General features: G+C 41.5%; 1 protein-coding gene across 2 annotated transcripts in view; it reads left to right on the top strand.

Moving 5' to 3' along the window:
- The window catches only part of adcy8 (adenylate cyclase 8 (brain)), a 56,029-nt gene that overhangs the window by 24,284 nt on the left and 11,597 nt on the right, over positions 1-20,148 (top strand). The window contains exons 5-13 of one of the 2 annotated variants that reach the window (XM_018757908.2): positions 774-901; positions 2,029-2,187; positions 4,415-4,685; positions 14,239-14,436; positions 16,001-16,101; positions 17,400-17,601; positions 18,402-18,491; positions 18,983-19,155; positions 20,000-20,081. In XM_018757908.2, coding sequence (XP_018613424.1) covers positions 774-901; positions 2,029-2,187; positions 4,415-4,685; positions 14,239-14,436; positions 16,001-16,101; positions 17,400-17,601; positions 18,402-18,491; positions 18,983-19,155; positions 20,000-20,081 — 1,404 coding nt within the window. The remainder of the gene's footprint in view (positions 1-773; positions 902-2,028; positions 2,188-4,414; positions 4,686-14,238; positions 14,437-16,000; positions 16,102-17,399; positions 17,602-18,401; positions 18,492-18,982; positions 19,156-19,999; positions 20,082-20,148) is intronic. The other variant, XM_018757909.2, reaches the window with a different exon arrangement.

The following is a 20,148-nucleotide window of genomic DNA, read 5'->3' as shown; positions in this document are numbered from 1 at the left end:
TATGGAAGGGCATACATCTGTTTGCGTTCCTGTGCTTGCATCACCAGGAGCCTTCTGAATATCTGATTATATTTTTCTGCACCGAGGGCTGGATTAAATCAGACCTTGGCCTCTCGAGCAAAACCGTAACATAACTGTGAGATATGCAAGCTGTTTTGGATAAATACATCTGTTAACCAAATGACAAAATGCAAATACCGGTGCAAACTCCGAGCAAAGGCAAGCTGCCCAAGGAGATGAATCAAACACCCTGCTCATTAGAGAAATGCTCGCATCTGTTTTTTTAGCTACTAGACATGCTGCTGTATGCAGAAAGCAACATGTCTTTTGGCCATTTCTGGCTTGTTTCTGAAGTTCATACTGGCTCTGGAATAATCCATCCCATCCGAACTCTTATAATAATAAAGCAGCAGATTTATTTCTTCTTAAATTATTTTTACTGATAATTTTATTTCCTGCACATTTTAAATTATATCATTAATTACAATTACTTACAGAACCATGTTAAAAGGAACAATAGCAGGCGATGCCATGGAACTTAGAGCAGCAGCTTTGTAATGAAAAGATCACTTTACTAACATACTGCATTAAGACTTCCCACCAATATGATAAATGATTGTGGTGCTGAAATGAAATTTGGTCTTAAATCTCAAGTTAATGTTAATCTCAGCAAGTAGAATGTGTGAGCCAGGTAACTGGAGCCTATACTACTCTGACATGCTTTCACATAATGGTCTGACACGAAGGCACGTATCTCCCTTTGACATCAACAGGAGCACCACTGCTTGAGGATTAAGATCCTGGGAGACTGCTATTACTGCGTGTCGGGTCTGCCAGAACCCCGCCCGGATCACGCCCACTGCTGCGTGGAGATGGGCCTCAGCATGATCAAGACCATCAGGTGGGTCGCCAGGTGGCCAGCCACATTCATGTGCATCCATCAGGAAGGAAGCAGGACCTTCAAGACCCCAAAGGAAGCTCCACCCACAGCTGTTCTGCCCATCATTTCAGCTGTAACTGCTCAAAGGAGGACTAAAAATGGTTCTGATAAGTCACGCATCATTAATGAAGCAATTAGTTCGCAAGGCCATAGCTTGGTTAAAGGGCACCTCTGCTTCATTAGAGAATCCAAAAACAAGAAATCATTTCTGTAGCACAGAGGCTGAGGATATGCTTGGTTGACAGTAAAGAGAGTATATGTGATGTGGTAATGCATGTCACCTTGCTGTATTGGTTCCTGTACATAGAGGCCAATCAAAGGCAATCCTTGACAACTTTGATCATATATAAAAAAAAACATTGAATGCTGCTTTTCTGAAAATGTATATATCAATAATTGACACGGAATGCATCATGCTTAACAGGCCACAGCCTTGTACTCCCAAGGGACTGTTTAGCTCTCTGGCTGTCCATCCAACAGCTTCTACAGGCTTAAATTTACAATATGCCAAGACTTCTTGGATGAAATAAAGTATCCATTAGCGGTAAAAACATAACAAGCACTTATCCCTCCCTTCCTTCTTATAGCTGCTGAATTCCTCAGTGTTCCACAGTACATCTAATGGTGGTGATAATGATGACTATGATGATGAAAATGAATGATAAAAAAAGCTCTGTCCAGTTGTCCATGTAACATTTGAGGTCATTGGCAGTGACATAGTGGTTTACTATTATTCCCTATTCCAAGTTTGAAATTTAAGTAAGTCATAGCTCTGTACCTTCTCACAGCCCAAAACAATCATGGTAAAGTTAAACAATTGTTCATGTGACATACAAAAAGAATTACTGCAGTCATGATTTAAAAAACTAGGTAAACATAAGTAATTTTTTGCCCTATTAAATTCATGGATGGTTATTTTCAAAAGGTTATATATGAAAGATTGAGTGTTAATATCAGTTTTCCACATAGAATATTTCGCTATTTGAAAAGTTTACTTCGTACAGCCAAAGTAAATATCGTGAGTAGGTGCTGTTCGGGATTTTTTGCCCTTTCTATATAAAGCCTGTTGTCATGTTTCAATGCCCCAGGTATGTAAGGTCTCGAACGAAGCACGACATTGACATGCGAATCGGCATCCACTCAGGCTCTGTCCTGTGTGGGGTCCTGGGCCTGCGCAAGTGGCAGTTCGACGTCTGGTCATGGGATGTGGACATTGCAAACAAGTTGGAGTCGGGCGGCATTCCCGGGTGAGCGTCCAGAGAATATGCACAGTGGATGTTTTTATGTGGTTGATGAGAACCCTCTGGTCTGCAATAAATCTGAATGAATCAAAGGTCTCTGATTTGGTAAGCAATGCTGCATGAATGGCATCAGCATGGGCCCATTCAGTCAGGTTTCTTGTAGTCTTTTTCATTTTATTAACGGCTTTCTTAGTCTGTGACGGTTCCTAACTTAGCGTATTGGATAACACTATCTCATATCCTAGATTCATTTGTTTCATTTGGATGTGTTTACCAACATGTCCTAATGTTAACTCTGTAGAAAGAGGAGTCACAATGTTTTCCATTTCTGAGTGGCAATTGCCAGTAGCTATTTAATCCTCTCTTGAATAGATTGGTCTATCATAACCCCTAGAAATGTTGTTTTGCAATAACAAGCACCCCCTCACCCACCCAACCTCAAAAAATGGGACCAGCCCGGCCCCCTTCCCCGAGCTGGTGCAACTGAATCACTGAGCATCAAGGGGCAAACATGACTGCCGCACACTGATCACTCACAAACAAGCCCTTTGAGTACAGAGGCTTTAATTACTGTTATTACTGGTGTTATTTCCCCATGAGCCTTCCCGCTCCTGGCACCTGTAATCCCACAATGCACTTGTGAACAGATGGGCCACATTCTCCTCGAGGGATGCTGGAAAGCCACAAAACATCCCTTCCTCATCTAAGCATCACGAGGTAGTGATTCATTGCGAAACCCAAAGTGTACTCGTATATATTGATGTTTTCCAATTTCGTGTTGGAACACCCCCCCCGTGAAGAAAATTCCATGGCGGCACATAATGTGTTAAAGAAAGATTTTGCTCTGGAAAAAAGCATAATAACAAATGAGTGAATGGCTAAACAATTCCATGAAAACACTGACGGCCTTTCTCTTTGATGAAATCCATGCAACGGGGAGCATCTGACATAAGCAGGATTTCGAAAAACACTTTTACCCCAATTAATTTAGAATGACAATGGATATGATCCATTTCACTAACATAAGTCATTTGCCTCTGTGTGGATCTTGAGTTAAATTAAAGTAAAACGGTGTCCTATTTTTTAAGTGAATGAATCTCATTATGGCCATTTTTGACCCTCCTCTGCTTTTAAGTAAATCAAATTGTACCTCTCAACTTGTCATTTGCAACTGAACGTTTTGAGGTCCACTTAATCTGTTACTGTTAAGGATAACTGTTCAAAACACCTGTGTAATATCTGTTCCATACATCCACATGCATAAATTAGTTGCAGTATTTTGTTTATTGAGCACTGAGATATGTTGTAGATTATATTTTGGTTTCAATGTCAGCCGAAGAGGCTGGTATAACTTGTTTTCTTGGAGTGAAACTGAAATCTTTGGCAGCATGTTTAAAGCCGTTGAAAGACGTTTCCAGTTTTTTTTGAAGAATAGGAGATACACCCCAAAATGTTGAATTAGTAACGAATCATGCCTCCAACTTTTGCTGAAAAATGCTTGCTAGTATGGAGGGGTGCGGTGATGCAGTGGTGCAGTGGGTTGGTCCAGCTCCTGCTCTTCGGTGGGTCTGGAGTTCGAGTCCCGCTTAGGGTGCCTTGCGACGGACTGGCATCCTGTCCTGGGTGTGTCCCCTCCCCCTCTGGCCCTGCGCCCTGTGTGCCGGGTTAGGCTCCGGTGCCCCATGTGGGGCGGGCGGTTTGGATGGACTTGCCAGTATGATTTTAACTTCATGATAAAGAAATTCCTGTGTTAGCACCAGTACTTCGTCGGACTGATATGAAGCATCACTTTTCAGTGATACAGAAGTGATTCAGCAGTTCTACCTGTAGTGGTTGTGAGCTGGTTCCATCTGATGGTAGAGATAGTGGTGATGCTGTCTATTGACTGGGTCTACTGGTTAGGTGCTGCTTCTGCCTTATGGTAGAGTAGCAGTGCTGCATATTGGTGGGGTCTTGTTCTGTCCACCAATAGATTGGTAGCGTATAGTTTCACTGAGTGCTGGTTCTGTCCATTGCTGAGAAGGTTGAGGAGGTTTTGCCCAATAGTGGATCGAAAGTCCTCTTCCTCTATAGAGCTTCAGTTTCCAAAATAACTGCCCTGTCAAGTGTTACATCGTGGTCCTAGTGGTCCTGACCAATGATAAAGTGAAGATTTTCCCCAATAATAAAGTAGTGGATGACATGGCAGTTCTGTGCAATGACAAAAACTTGAGCCTTCTTCTCCATCTCACAGGAGGATCCACATCTCCAAGGCAGCCTTGGACTGCCTCAATGGCGACTATGAGGTGGAGGAGGGACACGGCAAAGAGCGCAATGACTTCCTGCGTCGGCACAACATAGAGACCTACCTGATCAAGCAGCCTGAGGAGAGTCTGCTCTCGCTGCCCGAGGACATCGCCAAGGAGTCGGCCAGCGTGACCGGGCGGCGGAGCAGCAGCGCCACCTTCACGGAGGGCTCCTGGAGCCCCGAACTGCCTTTCGACAACATCGTGGGCAAGCAGAATGTAAGTGCCGCAACCCCTCCAGCCCACCTGTCTCACCTGTGAGCATGTGTGAGTGTGTGTGAATAACGCCTCGATAGATTCACTCGACTGCCAGTTTTACTCCTTTCCTTTTGCTTATTTTAAACCCTTCACTTCAGTTGGCTGATTTCAGTTCATTGAATTTACTGTATTTAAGTTGACAGTATATATTTATTTTGACAGAATATTGAAGTTGACAGTTTATTTTATATTGCATACTTTGTAATTATATGAGCAATAGTTATGTCTTGCTAATAGTGTAAAAATTAATTGCACTCGGTCCAAAAAAGTTCTTTCAAGTTAGATAGTGTACCAGAGAACATTTGAATGTTCAAGTGCCATATATCTCACATTATCCTTCATGAAACTGCTTTTAAGTATGACATGGTGGGCTGTAACTTTATAGTTGGTATGTTAGAAAGGGAGTGAACCTTGAAATCATGTCAATGTTAGGGTTTGAGAGGCACCGCAATTTCATTAGTCTTCTGTGGCAGCATCTCCCATCTGGGTGACAATAGTTTCACCTTAGAGAGTAAGGTACAAATTTGTGGAAACAAAAAGTAGGCTTTCCCTCAACGTGAACCATCCATGGCCATGTGGTGGACCTTCATGTCCCTCCTTCAAACGATTCATCACCCCTCTGCCGTGCTCTGGGTTCGCCATCTGCTTGGGCCCTGAGTAAGAACTAAATGTTCTGGCTTCATTAACAGGAGCACCCAATATTCATGTCCAGCTGGGCAGAGCGTCTGGATTTAGGGCCTAAGCCAAACCTGCTGCCCCGAACCCATGACACACCATGTCCCAGTACAGTCTGTGGTCAAAGAGGATCACTAATTACCCTTAACAATGAGTACTAATATTATAAGTTCCTGGAAACGGTTTCTGTAAAACAGTTCTTTGAGTCGGTTCCTAAGAAATTATGACTTTAAAATCAAAGTTTGCCGTGCACTTAAGTTCTCCAGTCTGTTGATCACTCTGACCAATTGATATGACTGGTATCGCTTTTTGCCTGTTCATAAAAAAAAAAAAAAAAGCACAGGAGACCTATTACTGGCTGAAATTCAACACATTAAATACGCAGGAGTCCTGTTGTTCCCTCCTGGAAGAGAAACTTCTCAGCACAATAAAGAGACTTTGATGGGTAATGAACTCGGACGCAAATGGCGAGAGTTTAGCGGTGATTGTGACTTTTCTCTCTGCGCCCGCTGGCGTAGCCATGGCTGCCTCAGATGAACACGGCGTGACGGTCGCTGCGAGGAGCTCTCCCTGTGAGAGGACGCCAGGAGCGTAATTTCCAAAACGTAGAGTCTTTGAACTTCCCCAGCGGTTCTGCCAAATTTCAATAAGCGGTTTAAAGCATCCACCGCAGAATTTTGGCCCGAGGGGTGATCTCCTTACCAGGATGCCCAGAGCTCAGCTAAAATCACTCTGCATAGAGAGCACAACAGATGGTGAGGTGTGTGATTGCCTTTATTGTCCAGATTTCCACATTTTCAGATTTTTCAAGGACTCAGTGTGTACGGCATCAGATTGACGACCTACCTTCTGCGGTTATGTACTCCTATTCATCAAAGGGTAGCCACAATAAACACATAACATTTTATAATCCTTTTTTGCTTCACTCTCTATACCTTGCTTTATTGTCAAATTGTTTTGTTACATGTTTCACTGAATTTAATTTACTTCCTATTGTGCGTTTAATTACTTTTTGTTTCTTATGTACACTAACGCATTTTGTGTTATGTCATAGATGGTTCATTTTTTTATTGCTCTGTTTTCCCTCTCTATTGCTCCATTCTGTAGTTCACGTGCATTCTAAGTATTACCAGAAGCATACATTTTTATGAAGAAACCAGGGCTCTGCCTTCTAACGCTGGTCATTCCAACCAGCAGTCTGTCCACTCGTCTTCATTGCTCTATTCAGTTATTGTCTAATTATTCACTCTCTCTCTTACTTATTCGTTTGTCCTACCAACGTGCTGAGGAACACCCACGGTCGAAACGCGATTGTATTATATTGTCGCTTTAGCGTTCACATGAATTCGAAGAGCACACCCATCACTGACGCTCTGAGTACTGGCATTTATAGCACTTTCTTTCAGTCTTTTACATTTACATTTATATTTTTTCATTTAGCAGATGCTTTTTCTCCAAAGCGACGTGCATATCATAGAAAATACAATGTGTGCATTACATCAGCAGAAAGAGACATAGATGCAGATGCGTGATTCTTATCTACAGTTAGTTTGTTACTTTTTCTGGAGGTTTCAGCAGTTTCTCCTGTATTTTTTGTGAGCGCATATTTCGCTTTCCCTAATTATTATTTTAAAAATGTGATTCTTTGTTAGATTTGGAGTTTGTTGCTGTAGGGACAATATTACCCTTACTCATTCAGCAGAGACCTTTCTCTAAAGCAACTTACAATGTTAAACTACTGGCAAGTACCCATTTATACAGCTGACTAATTTTTTTGGGAAAAATTGAGGGGAAGTACCTAATTCAAGACAACTGTAGCTGGGGTGGATTCTGAACCCACACCCTTGGAACGCAAATACAGAAGTCCCAACCACTACACTATCGGTTGTCCCCAGTATATATAAGAGATTATTCCCTCAGTGCCAGGATGACTTTAAATCTCCCTCAGTTTTCACTAACTAATGTGCTGTGTCATGTGACTTATGTATTGAATTTTAAAAGATTTTTTTTTGTGCCAGACTGATTGTGATGGTTGCAACACTTTCTTCTCAGCTGGTTATCTTGCAAACTTGAAGCATTGTTTTGGCTGGTAAACACCTATCCCTGTAGGTTGCCTTGGATGAAGGAGTAATAATTAAAAGAATAATAATAATAATAATAATAAGAAGAAGAAGAAGAAGAAGAAGAAGAAGAAGAAGAAGAAGAAATAGGATCACATTACTGGTTTAGAGTATTTTGAATATTCAAAAGAATATTTCTATAATTTCAGAGAGTTCCATTTCGGTTTTATGTGGACACCTTGTTAACCTCTTGAAGGAAATTTTCCCCTTAAAGGCAAAAAAAAGTGTTGACGTCATTGTACGTGATGATATTCATCACAGGAGTGGATGTGGGTCATTTCTTCCTAGACAGAAGCTCCGTCAACGCATAGTTACTGCTCTGCAGACCTTTGCGGCTGCAGCGTGAAGGGTGGAAATACCGTATGCTGTATTGTCCGGCGCTGACGTGTCAGTGGGCTCACCTTCCCTCGCAGTCCCTTTCCACGGCCATCAGAGTGTTTCTCGCTTTCCCTTTCTCTTTCATGCCTTGTGCTTTAACAAGAAAAGAAGTGTTTTATGCTGCCTGCCTATTTGGAGGATTTTCACTTCAAAGCCTCCTCTCCGGATGTCCCCGAGATCCTGCCTGGCTCGAGCGCCGGAGGTTTGCTGCCGAGATAATGCGCTCGCTAAAATAAAGATGCCATTTGTTTACATAGCAACAGCTTTCTTTCGTGAGTGGAGAGCCCTTTCACAGCGACGCATTTAACCTCGACGTATGATGGCACAGACCAGTGCGACGAGGGCCCTGCAGGACAGTGAGTGCTCTACGCCTGTGGGGCTACGGGCTCATTTTGCCTTCGCTGATCTGTTTACAAGATTATGATCCTTAGTACACCTCTATAAAAGACTTTTCTATGCGCTTGTTTATGAAAAGCCAAGAGCTGATTAGCTCTGATTGGCTGAAGGTCAACACACACTTTTTGCACATTAGACATAGCTGCATTTAGCTGCTTTGTTAAAACCTTTAAGAACCTTGACTTTACTGAACATATTCCAAATTGGAAGATCCAGGGATTTATTTTTGATCTTATATTTTGTAAGTCCCCAGGCATTCTCACATTTCGAAGTTGTCAGTATTGCCCACATATATACCAGTGCTAACAGAAAATGTACTGTATATGCAGAGCACTTTGTACCATACTTTATATTTGCTGTGATTTGGAGCAGGCCAATAATGTCACCTTCCTCGGAGCACCGAGATAGAGTGTAAAATCTAGGTAAGTGTGTCATTCGGGCATTTATGCCATAAGCCTCTCAAGAATTGCATTAGTGTGTCTGCTTACGCAATGGCGCACCGTCGTGTCTGACGCAGCAAGGGAGGGCCAGGTATCAAGTGAGAAATTTCAGCAGTCAGCCTGGATATCATTAGGCAGGAACAACCCCATAAGATACATGTTTATTTGTTTAGCTGATCCTTTTCTCCAAAGCAACTTACAATATTAAGGTTTCCATTATTACACTCTTACCACCATTCACACAGCTGGTAATGTTAGCAGAGCAATTTAGAATAAGTACCTTGCTCAAGGGTACTACAGCTAGAGGTGGGAATCAAACCTGCACCCTTTGGGTACAAAGGCAGTAGCTCTTACCATTATGTTAGCAGCCATCCTATATACCAAACGTTCCAAATGTACCAAAAAAACCCAACAGGCAAAAAAGTCTAGTCAGACAAAATGAAAAAGGACAAAATATTCTTAGGCACAGTATAGAGCCAGTATTCAGTGAAGTGCGGAACAGGTGTCAGGCGACAGGCGACAGGCTCCTACTACCAAAAACCAGCCCAGCAGAGCTGTAATTTCACTGAAAAAAAAGACCTATAATTAATTGATCCATTGTCCGCAACAATCAAGACCGTACTTAGGTATGTGCTTGCCTAGTTTTCACTGATGTGCGTCAATCCGGATGCCAAGACAAATATTTGCAGCAGATTCCAAAACAAAATTGACACAGCTGAGCTGCCCAATGACGTTGAAATATCACCTGATAAACTAACTGCTCCGTTTGTTTTTTTTTACAAGACCCTATGATTTATTTTCTGCTCCTTACGAAAATGGAGTCAATAATTGCCTACGGGCACATTTTCCTGAGGTGACGTGGTAAAATCACATTTATGTTATCAACATCATCATTGTCATTATAAACAGCACAAACCTCCTCCTCGACATTTACGATTGTGGTCATTCTGCGAGCAAAAGGTCAACGTGTGTGTGCAGTGAAGTTGTTGTATATTTAGTCACTGTTTTGCATGGCATAACAAATCAACGTGAATTTCCATTATCGTGTGACCCGTGTCATTACAATCTGCCACAGCAGTGTCAAAATTAATTGTACAAAATGTACACGCAATGTGCTGTTTGTCAAAAGGCGTCGCTCCGAAATGATGTTTCACGAAGACGTTGTCCGGCTTTGTGACCGATGACGATTTCGTGCGGCTCCATATTTTTTGCGGCCTTTCCCCAGTTGTGCGTAATACGCGAGAGCGGAGAAACATCCCTGCCTGCATCCGGCTGAGCTGTTTATTTCGGGAAAGCGACTGCCCCCCCGGGCGCATCGTCTAAAGAGGTGACTGGCCGAATCTCCGTCTACGGGAAGCTCAAATTTCCTAACAAGTCAACGTGTTTGTGAGATCCAGAGAAGCTACACCCCCTCGTTCGACTTGGGTAGGCAGAGCTGGATGCAAAATATCATGCATTGTGCTCTGCCATTTGGGTTGCTGAGCTGTGGAGCAGGACTGGGGAAGATAAGAGTGAAATGGAATGACATGGAAAGATGCTGAACCTTTTCTCTATGAGAGCTTAAAAGCACAATGTTCATGGCACTTTTTGGCAGGATGTGATACAGAAATGCCTGGTTTTACTCTCAAGAGCCACAGTGTTTGTATCCCCTTCCTTCAGTGGACGTCTGCAGTTCTCGTCTTCATCTTTCCATCATCCATGAGAGGACTGCAGCTGACTTGTGACATTTTCACAAACAGAATAATTGCATTTATTGAAGAGGGAAGTAGCCTTCGAAATTCATTATGCAAAATGAGATCAACTTTTGCGTCGAGTGCAGTTTTTTAAATATGCTGATAACATTTTCAGTCCTACCGCAAATACCTGGGCTTTAAAAATGAAATTATGGAATTTACGTAGATTTAAAACGAGATTCCGTATTTACTGAAATAAACAAGCAACACTGATCGTGCAAACATTCATGTGACAATTTTGTCCAAGGCAACATACAATTATTTACCCATTTATACAGCTCAGTGATTTTACTGGAGCAATTTAGCATAAGTACCTTGCTCAAGGGCACTACAGCTGGAGGTGGGATTTGAATCTGGAACCATTGGCTCCTAAGGCAGCAGCACTAACCAATAGTTACACTACCAGTCTCCCCATGAATCTCAATAGTGACTGATAGCTGTCTTAGATAAATATCCAAGATGTGATAGAAAGATATCTTTTTGGGATTATCTTTCATGAAAAGAGTCAAACGAAAGGAAAATCGGGAGATGTAGACTCACTTGGTTGAACTCAGTCTCTCTTCAGGAGGTTAGGAAGGAGAGCTGTTGAATGCTATGGCAATCATCCCCATTACTGATGTAAAGCAAAATAGGTGGATATCTGGTGACAGATGCATGTGGAAAACAGGAGGGAGATGTTATCACGGTCACATGAAGAAAGAAACATCAGGAAAGTGTTGGATTTTTCTGTAAAACAACCGACTGTGGAATGATGTACTCCAAGTATTGTTTCACCTCATACCCCAGGTCAACTTTTTTCTTTAGATTTCTTTTAATTTCAGCTTTAACACAGTAAGACAGTCATGCATCGCTTAACGCCCGCGATACGTTCTGTCCAGTAGGACGTTAGACGATTTGGACGTTGTGCCAACATTATGTATACTATACAAGTGCCACAGGTGCCGATATCTTATATGGAGAAATTGTTAATGGCGTGGATTCAAGACCAGACCCAGAACCATACCCCCCCCCCACCACTATGATGTTCTTGTGCCTTGACCAGTAACATTGATGTTTAATGTCACGATCGAGTATTATGTATAGGTATGTACTGTGCCGTTGTATACCTGGCAGCACAATCGCTTTTTTTACATAGGATACACGTGTGTCGGGAAGATGCGCTACGGCTGCTTACATCTGCTACATCCTGTTAGCTGATCGTTTTTTCTTAACTCTATTATAACCTTATGGGACGTCAGACGTACATGCGATCGGACGTCATGCGGAAAGACGTTAAGCGACGCATACCTGTATATGTATAAATCTTTATGCCCGTAAGGTATAAATGTAACATACATCTGCAATGTAACGTAAATGTTTATATGTATCTCAACAAAAAAAAAAGCTACTAGGAAGGTGATTAGGAATTGGTGATATTATGGTAAAGTTTTATGCAGTTACTTGCATGATGTAAATTGGTACAGATGTTGAAGGAAACTTACTCAGTTACTGTACTTAAGAATCCCACGTCTGCAGCTATGTCTCTTTCTCCTAATGTAATGGACAAATTGTATTTTCTATGAGATGTACGTCGCTTTGGAGAAAAGTGTCTGCTAAATGAATACATGTTAATGTAAATGTAGTACCGCCACAAAATTAACAGCAATAATCAGCTCTAATGCACATGGTTGCGAGAACCTGCTCAGATCTCTGCTGCCGCTTTCACACCAGAGTTTTAAACATAAACAACACGCCACTGACATATGCTTTGCTGGAATATGCTGTGTTAGAAGAATCCAGAGCTATTAAACATGAGAAGCAGGGAGAGAGCATCCCGAGGGTGAGAAGGCAAGGAACTGCAGTAAAATCAAAACCATTTCCGTTCCATTGGATGCTCAACAGGACATAATTATTTTCCAATTAAACGTCAGCTGTGATAATAACGGCTCAAATAATTTCCTTCTAAATGCCTACCTGTTGAAAGACATTTAAAATAGTAAAATACAGAAGGCCAAATTTAAAACAAAACTGCTAAACACTTATCAAGATAAATTTTTAATAGCATTTACGTAGGATTTTGAATTGTCTAATAATATACCTTCCTGCCCCATGTCTTTTTCATTATTATATATAAAATACATATACAGTATATATATGAATATATATACATATATATATATATTTATATAATAGAGCAATATCAGAGATTTGACATGAAGAAAATTGGCTCCATGAATAAAGAACTGACTGCACAGTGTCTGACCTTAATGTTCATGAACACTTTGTTCAAACTGCTTATATTTTACTCTGCGAAAACCATGGAGTTAAAAGAAAAACTTTACTTATATTATGTTGTCAGAGTTCAAGACAGTCTGCTCTGCCATTTTGATTAAATTGGCCTCTGATTTCCCTCGTAGCAATCAGCCGAAATGTCAGCGCTTTTCGTCTGCTGGTGCCGCTTTGACAGCTCTTTGTCCTTGTATGTCAGCCGCCTAGCATGTGCGGAAGGGAAACAAGTCGCTATTCTCATTCCGTTGTTGCCAATATCCGCTGGATCCCAGAAAAATTCCTTTTTTTTCGAAATCAAACAGCAAAGCATATAATGTTTGGCTGTATGTGCAGTACATAATGTAATGTGCGGTACTTATTCGACTGGCTCGGAAAAGGGAATAATTTAATCCGGGAGTGGGCCTTAATCTAGAATAGTTAATCACAGTTTAAAAATAAGGCTTTGTGAAATGCAGGTTAGATTTGGATTAGGTGCTTCTTGGCTCTGGCATTCTTGACTAAATTCAGCAGGATTTGAGGGGACCGCCTGTGTCTGTCTTCATTAGTGAAAGTGCATTGCAAAGCACTGGTCTGAAAAAGGTGGAATGGATAAGGGAAAATCCAGAATTGTCCGTCTGCGGTGGTCGGTTGTAAATGAAATAGTCCAAATGATCCTTGTGTTTGCACTGACGAACGGCATTGATCTGAAGTTAAATTCACCTCCTCGGAGGCTTATTTTCACCATTCGTTTAGTTCCGGAGTAGCTCTGATCTTACTTTCGCAACTATCACTATTTAAGGGTTTGCCTGAGAAAGCCAATTTCAGTAAATCCAGTATAACATTTTTAGACTAGGACTAGGCTTAATCCCTGTCTGGGAAACTGTCCTGCAGACAGATTTATTCATTTATTTATTTATTTATTTATTTATTTATTTTTCTGGTTCTGTTCTGTGTAGTGATATAACAATCCCTTCAATAAAATGAATGAATATCGCTCTGCTGCAACTGGGCCTGCAAAAATGAGAGGCTTTTCTTCTGAGTATGAGCCTTTACGACTGAGAAAGATTTAGAACAGCCATTACCTGTGTAAATGAATACATTTAAACCTAACATTTAAATTAATTATTCAACATATTCAGTTAATAACTATTAACGCACATTGTTTGTAAGACATCAGGAACCCCTGTTGCGTTTGTTACATTTTGCCTTTTCTTCTCAATGACTGTAGAATATTAACCCATTATGTTTTTTTTTCATTACTGTTACTTTGATTATTTCATTTGTTGTTTTTTTTTTTTTAATGATTTAATGACCGATTGATTGACTGATTGCCACTGTTATGATTGTGTCTCTGTAAGTACTTTTTTTTTTTCTGCCAGCTCTGACCCAAAGAGCCCTGTGTGAGTGGATGGGATAGTGCATGCGGGTCTATGAGTCAGTCTTTTATCTAGAGCGTTTGCCTTGTGTCTGTCCCGGGCGGGGGGGGACCAGTGGGTTCACTCTCTCTGCATGTGCTCTCCCCCAGACTCTGGCCGCACTTACGAGAAACTCAATAAATCTGCTTCCAAACCATCTCGCGCAAGCTTTGCATGTCCAGTCTGGTCCTGAGGAAATTAACAAGCGAATAGAGAATGCCATCGACTTACGGAGTGGCGATAAGTTGAGAAGAGAGCATATCAAGCCTTTCTCACTGATGTTTAAAGACTCCAGCCTGGAAGAAAAGGTAGCTGGGTCTTTCTCTATAAGATTAAAAAAAGATTCTTTATCTATGAAATACAAGTTTGAAAAGAAAAAAAGATTGGTCTACCATACTTTTATCATGAGTAACCTAAAGGAAATCTATGTGCAAATTCCTGAAATGGATCAAATGCTATTCCAAGCTAAAATCACAGCGAAGCACTCTGCAAATGCAGCACGACTACCATTATATTAATCATTTTTATTAAGTTAAAAGAGACAAGCACTAACATGCCAACCAAAAATGGTACAGTAAGTGACAAAACGTATTCAGCAATAGAGAAAAAAAAAAAAATTTTCGTACGCAGACAGTAAGCATAAAGTAATGCTATATATAAACAATCTGTAATCTTCACATTGTAGTTGCTGTGCTTCTTGGGTGGGGGGAGAGAGGTGGGGGCCAGACATAAGCAACCATTAAAAAAAATACAAACTTGAAAATTGAATTTGATTTTCATTCCTCAGCACCCAGAACTAACCAGAAACTGTTAACAGATTTCTGCTAACTGTTTCTACATGCATTTCTTAACCCCTGTATGTGTGTTTTCCCTCTTAGTGCTTCTGGGTGTTTGACATCGTAACAGTTGAATATGGCACCTGTCAAAGGCAGAGGACGTTCCAAGTAATAGCACACTGAATTCACATTTTTAATATATTCCGTACCAAGGATTATATTCTGGAATGCATTTGATCAATGCTATGTGTATATGAGTGGACTGTATGCAATTACTGATACATCGATAAGAAATGTGTTACAAGTTTCATCAGCATTTGTTTTGATTATGAAAGGAAACTAAATTCCAAGCCCAATTGGGTGCACAGAGAATGCAGAATTAACTTCAGTTTACTCATGACCAAATGTATGCCGTGGACTTGTTTTCCTACCAGCATTGTTGAAAAAGTTGACATTTTCAGCTTTTTATTTTTTATTTTTTTTTTGCAGTTTGTTTTTCCTTTTTTTAGTCAAAAGAGTGAGTCTGTTTGCACCCTAACCTTTGATTTTATTCAGACTGCCCCTTTCCTCCATCCTCTTTAGTGTCCATCCAGTCATCTCCAAGTTGGTTCAAACCTTGCCCCACTGCCCTTTGTTTTGGTTCTGTTTCATTTGGTTTGGTTCAGTTTGGTTTTGGTTCAGTTTTGGTTTGGTTTGGTTTGCTTTGGTTCTGTTTACGTCCAGCCAGTCGGTGTTCAACTTCCTTATTTTGGCGTAGCTGTGACCAACATATCCTCTTGCTAATTTCCCAGCACCCTTTTCAAAAAGAGGCAGAGAGCAGGGCCACAAAGGAGAGCGGATATGGCAGAATTTCCGAACATGATCTGTAATCCAAATGTGCCATGTAGATCCATCTCCAAACGACAGATCCCTGGGTGATGCCATCTCCGCTCGCCTGGAAGGGGCCGCGCTCTCTGCACCTTTGCCCGTAAAGAGTAGCATGTCTGTGGCTGTGCATTGTGGGATGCGGGCAGCTAGCCGTCACCTCTGTGTGTGCCGTGGCCTCGTCTCTCTGAATTCTCTCCCCCCCCTTCTCCCTTCCCTCCCCCTCCCCCAGTACTCTCAGATGAGGGACGAGGTCTTCAAGTCCAACCTGGTGTGCGCGTTCATCGTTCTCATATTCATCACCGCCATTCAGAGCCTGCTCCCCTCGGCCAGGTAATGGAAGAGCCACGGTGGTTCCTTTACAGATGAGCCTGTTATTAGCCTGGTGTTCTACACTGAAATTTCTCATTTTACCCATGTTACATCTCTGGAAGCAGAATCGTCTATAATAATAGCTTGTGAAACTGTATGATAACGATACATGACTGTATAACGATATTGAATGTAGACGTTGTGTATGACCAGTCATAAGTGTACTTTGCAACACTCTTACTTCATATTTAGAACTGAACCATTTAGAACAATTCAGGAAGTACTGCCAGCGAGTAAGTGCATACATTCAACGCCTGTAATTTTCATGGATATATAGACACAAGGCTGAATGTGGCACTTTAAAACCCTCTTGATTTCAGCTAGTCCTGCAGATTTTCATAATGTAGTTGTATGTGAGTGTGACAGACAGCAATTTTTTTATCAGTATTTTAAATGATTATACAGATGCTCCTCTCCTTACAATGGTTCGACTTAACGATTTTTCAAAGTTACGATGGTAGAATAGCGATACACATTCGGTAGAATCCATATTTCAAATTTTGAATTTCGATCTTTTCCCGTGCTTGCAATATGCGGTACGATATTCTCTCGTCCACTCAACCACGCTCGCAGTCTCTGTAGCAATCACGTGAACGAGCGTAAACAACCGCAAGGGTAAAGGACCGCTACTGTGTTGAAAGCATTTTTTTATTTTGTGTTTTTGCATCCCATCATGTCTACTAAATGCCCATGTGTGTCTCCTGCTTAAATTTGCCCAGCCGTAGGCTATTGTAAGTATTGTAAGTATTCTGAGCACATTTAAGGTAAGCTAGGCTAGTCTACGACGTTCGGTACGTGCGGTACTGTATTATTTTTCGACATACGATTTTTCCACTTACGATGGGCTTCTCGGAACCTAACCCCATCATTAGTCGAGGGGCGTCTGTATGAAGTTTGATGAGAATCACAGTGAATATATAGAAAATATCTGGAAAGAAAATGTGCCTGCTATTAATTCTACTACTAATAATAACAACAATGATAGATAGATAGATAGATAGATAGATAGATAGATAGATCTGTGAACTCTTTCTGTACAGTGTTCTAGTGGTCAGTTTGAACTTGAATCACTAATAGTTTTTCAAGTAGCGAGATGTTGCAGGGGACGAGAAGTAGGGGGGAGGAGATTAGGTTGTCTGACTTTAAGTCTTCCCGGTGCATTATCCTCACCGTCCTCTTACCAGATGAACCAGATGTCTTCACAGCTGGGCTTCACTCTGACATCATCACAACAGCTGACCGTGCGTTTGCGTCCGCAGGATGGTGACCATGGTTGTCCAGTTCTCTGTGCTCATCATGCTGCACTCAGCCCTGGTCCTGGTCACCACGGCGGAGGACTACAAGTGTCTGCCGCTGGTGCTGCGGCAGGCCTGCTGCTGGATCAACGAGACCTATGTGGCCCGCAACGTCATCATCTTTGTCTCCATTCTCATCAACTTCCTCGCCGCTATGATCAATATTGTAAGTGAGCCAGGAGGGTTACAGGAGGACTGGAAAATGTAGTCAAGTTCTGAATTTTGGCAAAAATCTTGCGAAGACAAGTAAATGCTCACATTGCGTAAGTTTGGGTAGTGCCTGTCATCATGGCTGGAAATTGTTTATCACATTTGTAATTTAGGGTATAAATTTGGTGGAAAAGAAGTTCTTCCACACAGGAAAAATTTAGATGTGGTACTGCTTCATAATCATATTCCCATACTGCAGTTTTAAACTGATGTAATTAAAAGCTGTGTTTTTTCCCCCCAGAAGCACAATGCAATGTAATTAAAAAGTATATTTTAAACAAAGCAATATCATTAGCATAGTCAAAAATAAATAATCTGAGATGACTGGTAATCACCACCAGCTGCACAGCTCAGCCTCTGGAGTTACGTAGAAGGCAGCATCGCTCAGTCGAGTTGGTCCCCTGGAGCACAAAATTAAGGAGGAAAGTTCCCTTCTCACAGCTACTCTGCAGAGACCATAAAGCTGCTCTCCAGTGCTCCTTCGCTTATTGCCCTGTTATAGTTATTCACATGCTCTTGTTGCACTGTAAACCAGTGTGGCCTCTGGAGGTGGAAGTCAGAACGCCGTTGCCGGTAACCTCCATGAAACAGACGCTGCTTCCACAGAGAGGTCTCAGTTACCGCAAGGGGACATGGTGTACATTCAGAGTTCTCCATCGCTCGGGGATACATCCCTGAGTTTCTCCAAAATGGTCAGAGCCTGATCATTGCACTTCTCTCCTCTCTTTCACTGCCTTCTTCTACTGCGATGCCCAGCTGTGGTGTGACTTTGACAAGTCGACTACATTCAGGAACCAGACGTTCAATGCATCGGCTTCAATACCAGATATTTGCTTCTATCCTGAGGTATACAGAGATGACTTGACCATAATTCAGCCTATTGACCCAGTGAAATTGCTTGAAAGTGCTCTCAAAAGTGAGAACATCTGAAAGGAGAATAATGGCTGCAACTCTGTTTTAGTCGCTACAATAATGTTGTTGTCCTAATACGACTGGGCGAAGGCTGAATGTCTACAGCAGTTGAAAAACTTGATCTCTTCCATCGTCCTCTTTAAATTAGGTTTTCGAAATGCAGCTATTTGTACCTATCGTGTAAAATGTCTGTAGAAATTCGGTGCTTTCCCTGCAGCCATCCCTGCAAAAATATCCATTTACAGATTGTTAACTGCATGTTTTGTCATTAACCCCGTGGCCCAAACCCCTCGACTTTTCTGCGGTAAACACCCGTTTTAATGCTCTGTAGTATCTACACCTGTAATTACTATTGATTTAGCGCTGTTCCCAATGTTCTGCTTGCAAACCAGAGAACTTGTGTGAATTTGCTTTTTTTTTTTCAGTACTTTGTCTTCACCGGCGTTCTAGCCATGGTGACCTGCGCTGTTTTCCTGCGTCTCAACTCCATCCTGAAGCTGGCCGTCCTGCTCGTCATGATAGCCATCTACTCGCTGCTCACCGAGGCGTTCTACGCTTCTCTGTTTGTGCGTTACGACACTGTCCACCACAACGGAGAGTGAGTTATCACCGTTGGCAGGTTTTCCCTGTATCCCAGAGCCAACGGTCATAGCCCAGCAACGTGGAAAAAAAGGCGTGTTACGTCAGAGGCACACGACAGTGATGAATTTGTTACCACGGTGATAAGCTGTTCTGTGTTCAGTGGAAAGAATGGGCTGAAGAACAGTCATCTAAACAGCAGTATATTTGCTTTCCAGTACAGGAAAAATGTAATTTTTTAAGATTATGTGTGCATAGAGAATTTGTACTGGTGCTCTGTGTAGTCCAAATGGTATGCATTAAAAGCTAAAAATCTTCACGCTCTGAACAGTGCTTCACAAAATGTTAGTTTTTGCATCTATTAAATTTTGTTAAAACTGCCACCAGTTTAAACCTTTTGCCCCCCGTGCACGTTTCCTTCAGATACTTGATCTTCCATATTTACACTTTCAACAGCAACTGAGATGGCAAATAAATAAGTAGCTGTTATGCAGAGCAGTGGTGCATATTCAGTGGTGTATGTGAAAAATGGTTTTTATTGTTTGGACGCCATGCTAGGGCTTCCAATATGAGTTTTAAGTGTGCACTGACAATTTAGAATAGTTCTTGGTGGAATTATTTAAACATCTGGGGCGTAAAATTTACAAATTTATCAAGTAGGTCTGACATACATACTGTACCACTTTGCAGCTGTTTCTTCTTTTTTCTCACCTATAGCAGGATATAGTTGTCAGTTTAAGCATATGCATATGCAGCACACGCATGGTTTATGCACCTGCCAAGAAATTTCCCATTTTACTGATGTTAGATTACTTTGTTTCCTTGTGCTATGTTAATATTCTTGTATGCTCTTGTTTTTTCAGCAAAAACTTTTTAGGGACTAAGGAGACTTCTCTTCTCCTCATGGCGATGTTTCTCCTGGCTGTATTTTACCATGGGCAGCAGGTGAGAGCAAAGGGTGGATATGGAATATTTTGGTGCTGACGTGATAAGCTCGACTTCTGGGATTTTT

This window comes from Scleropages formosus, chromosome 7 (genome assembly GCF_900964775.1).
Source record: "Scleropages formosus chromosome 7, fSclFor1.1, whole genome shotgun sequence".
Lineage (NCBI taxonomy): Eukaryota > Metazoa > Chordata > Actinopteri > Osteoglossiformes > Osteoglossidae > Scleropages > Scleropages formosus.
Note: the sequence above shows the minus strand (reverse complement) of the source record. Positions and strands in the feature narration are given on the sequence as shown.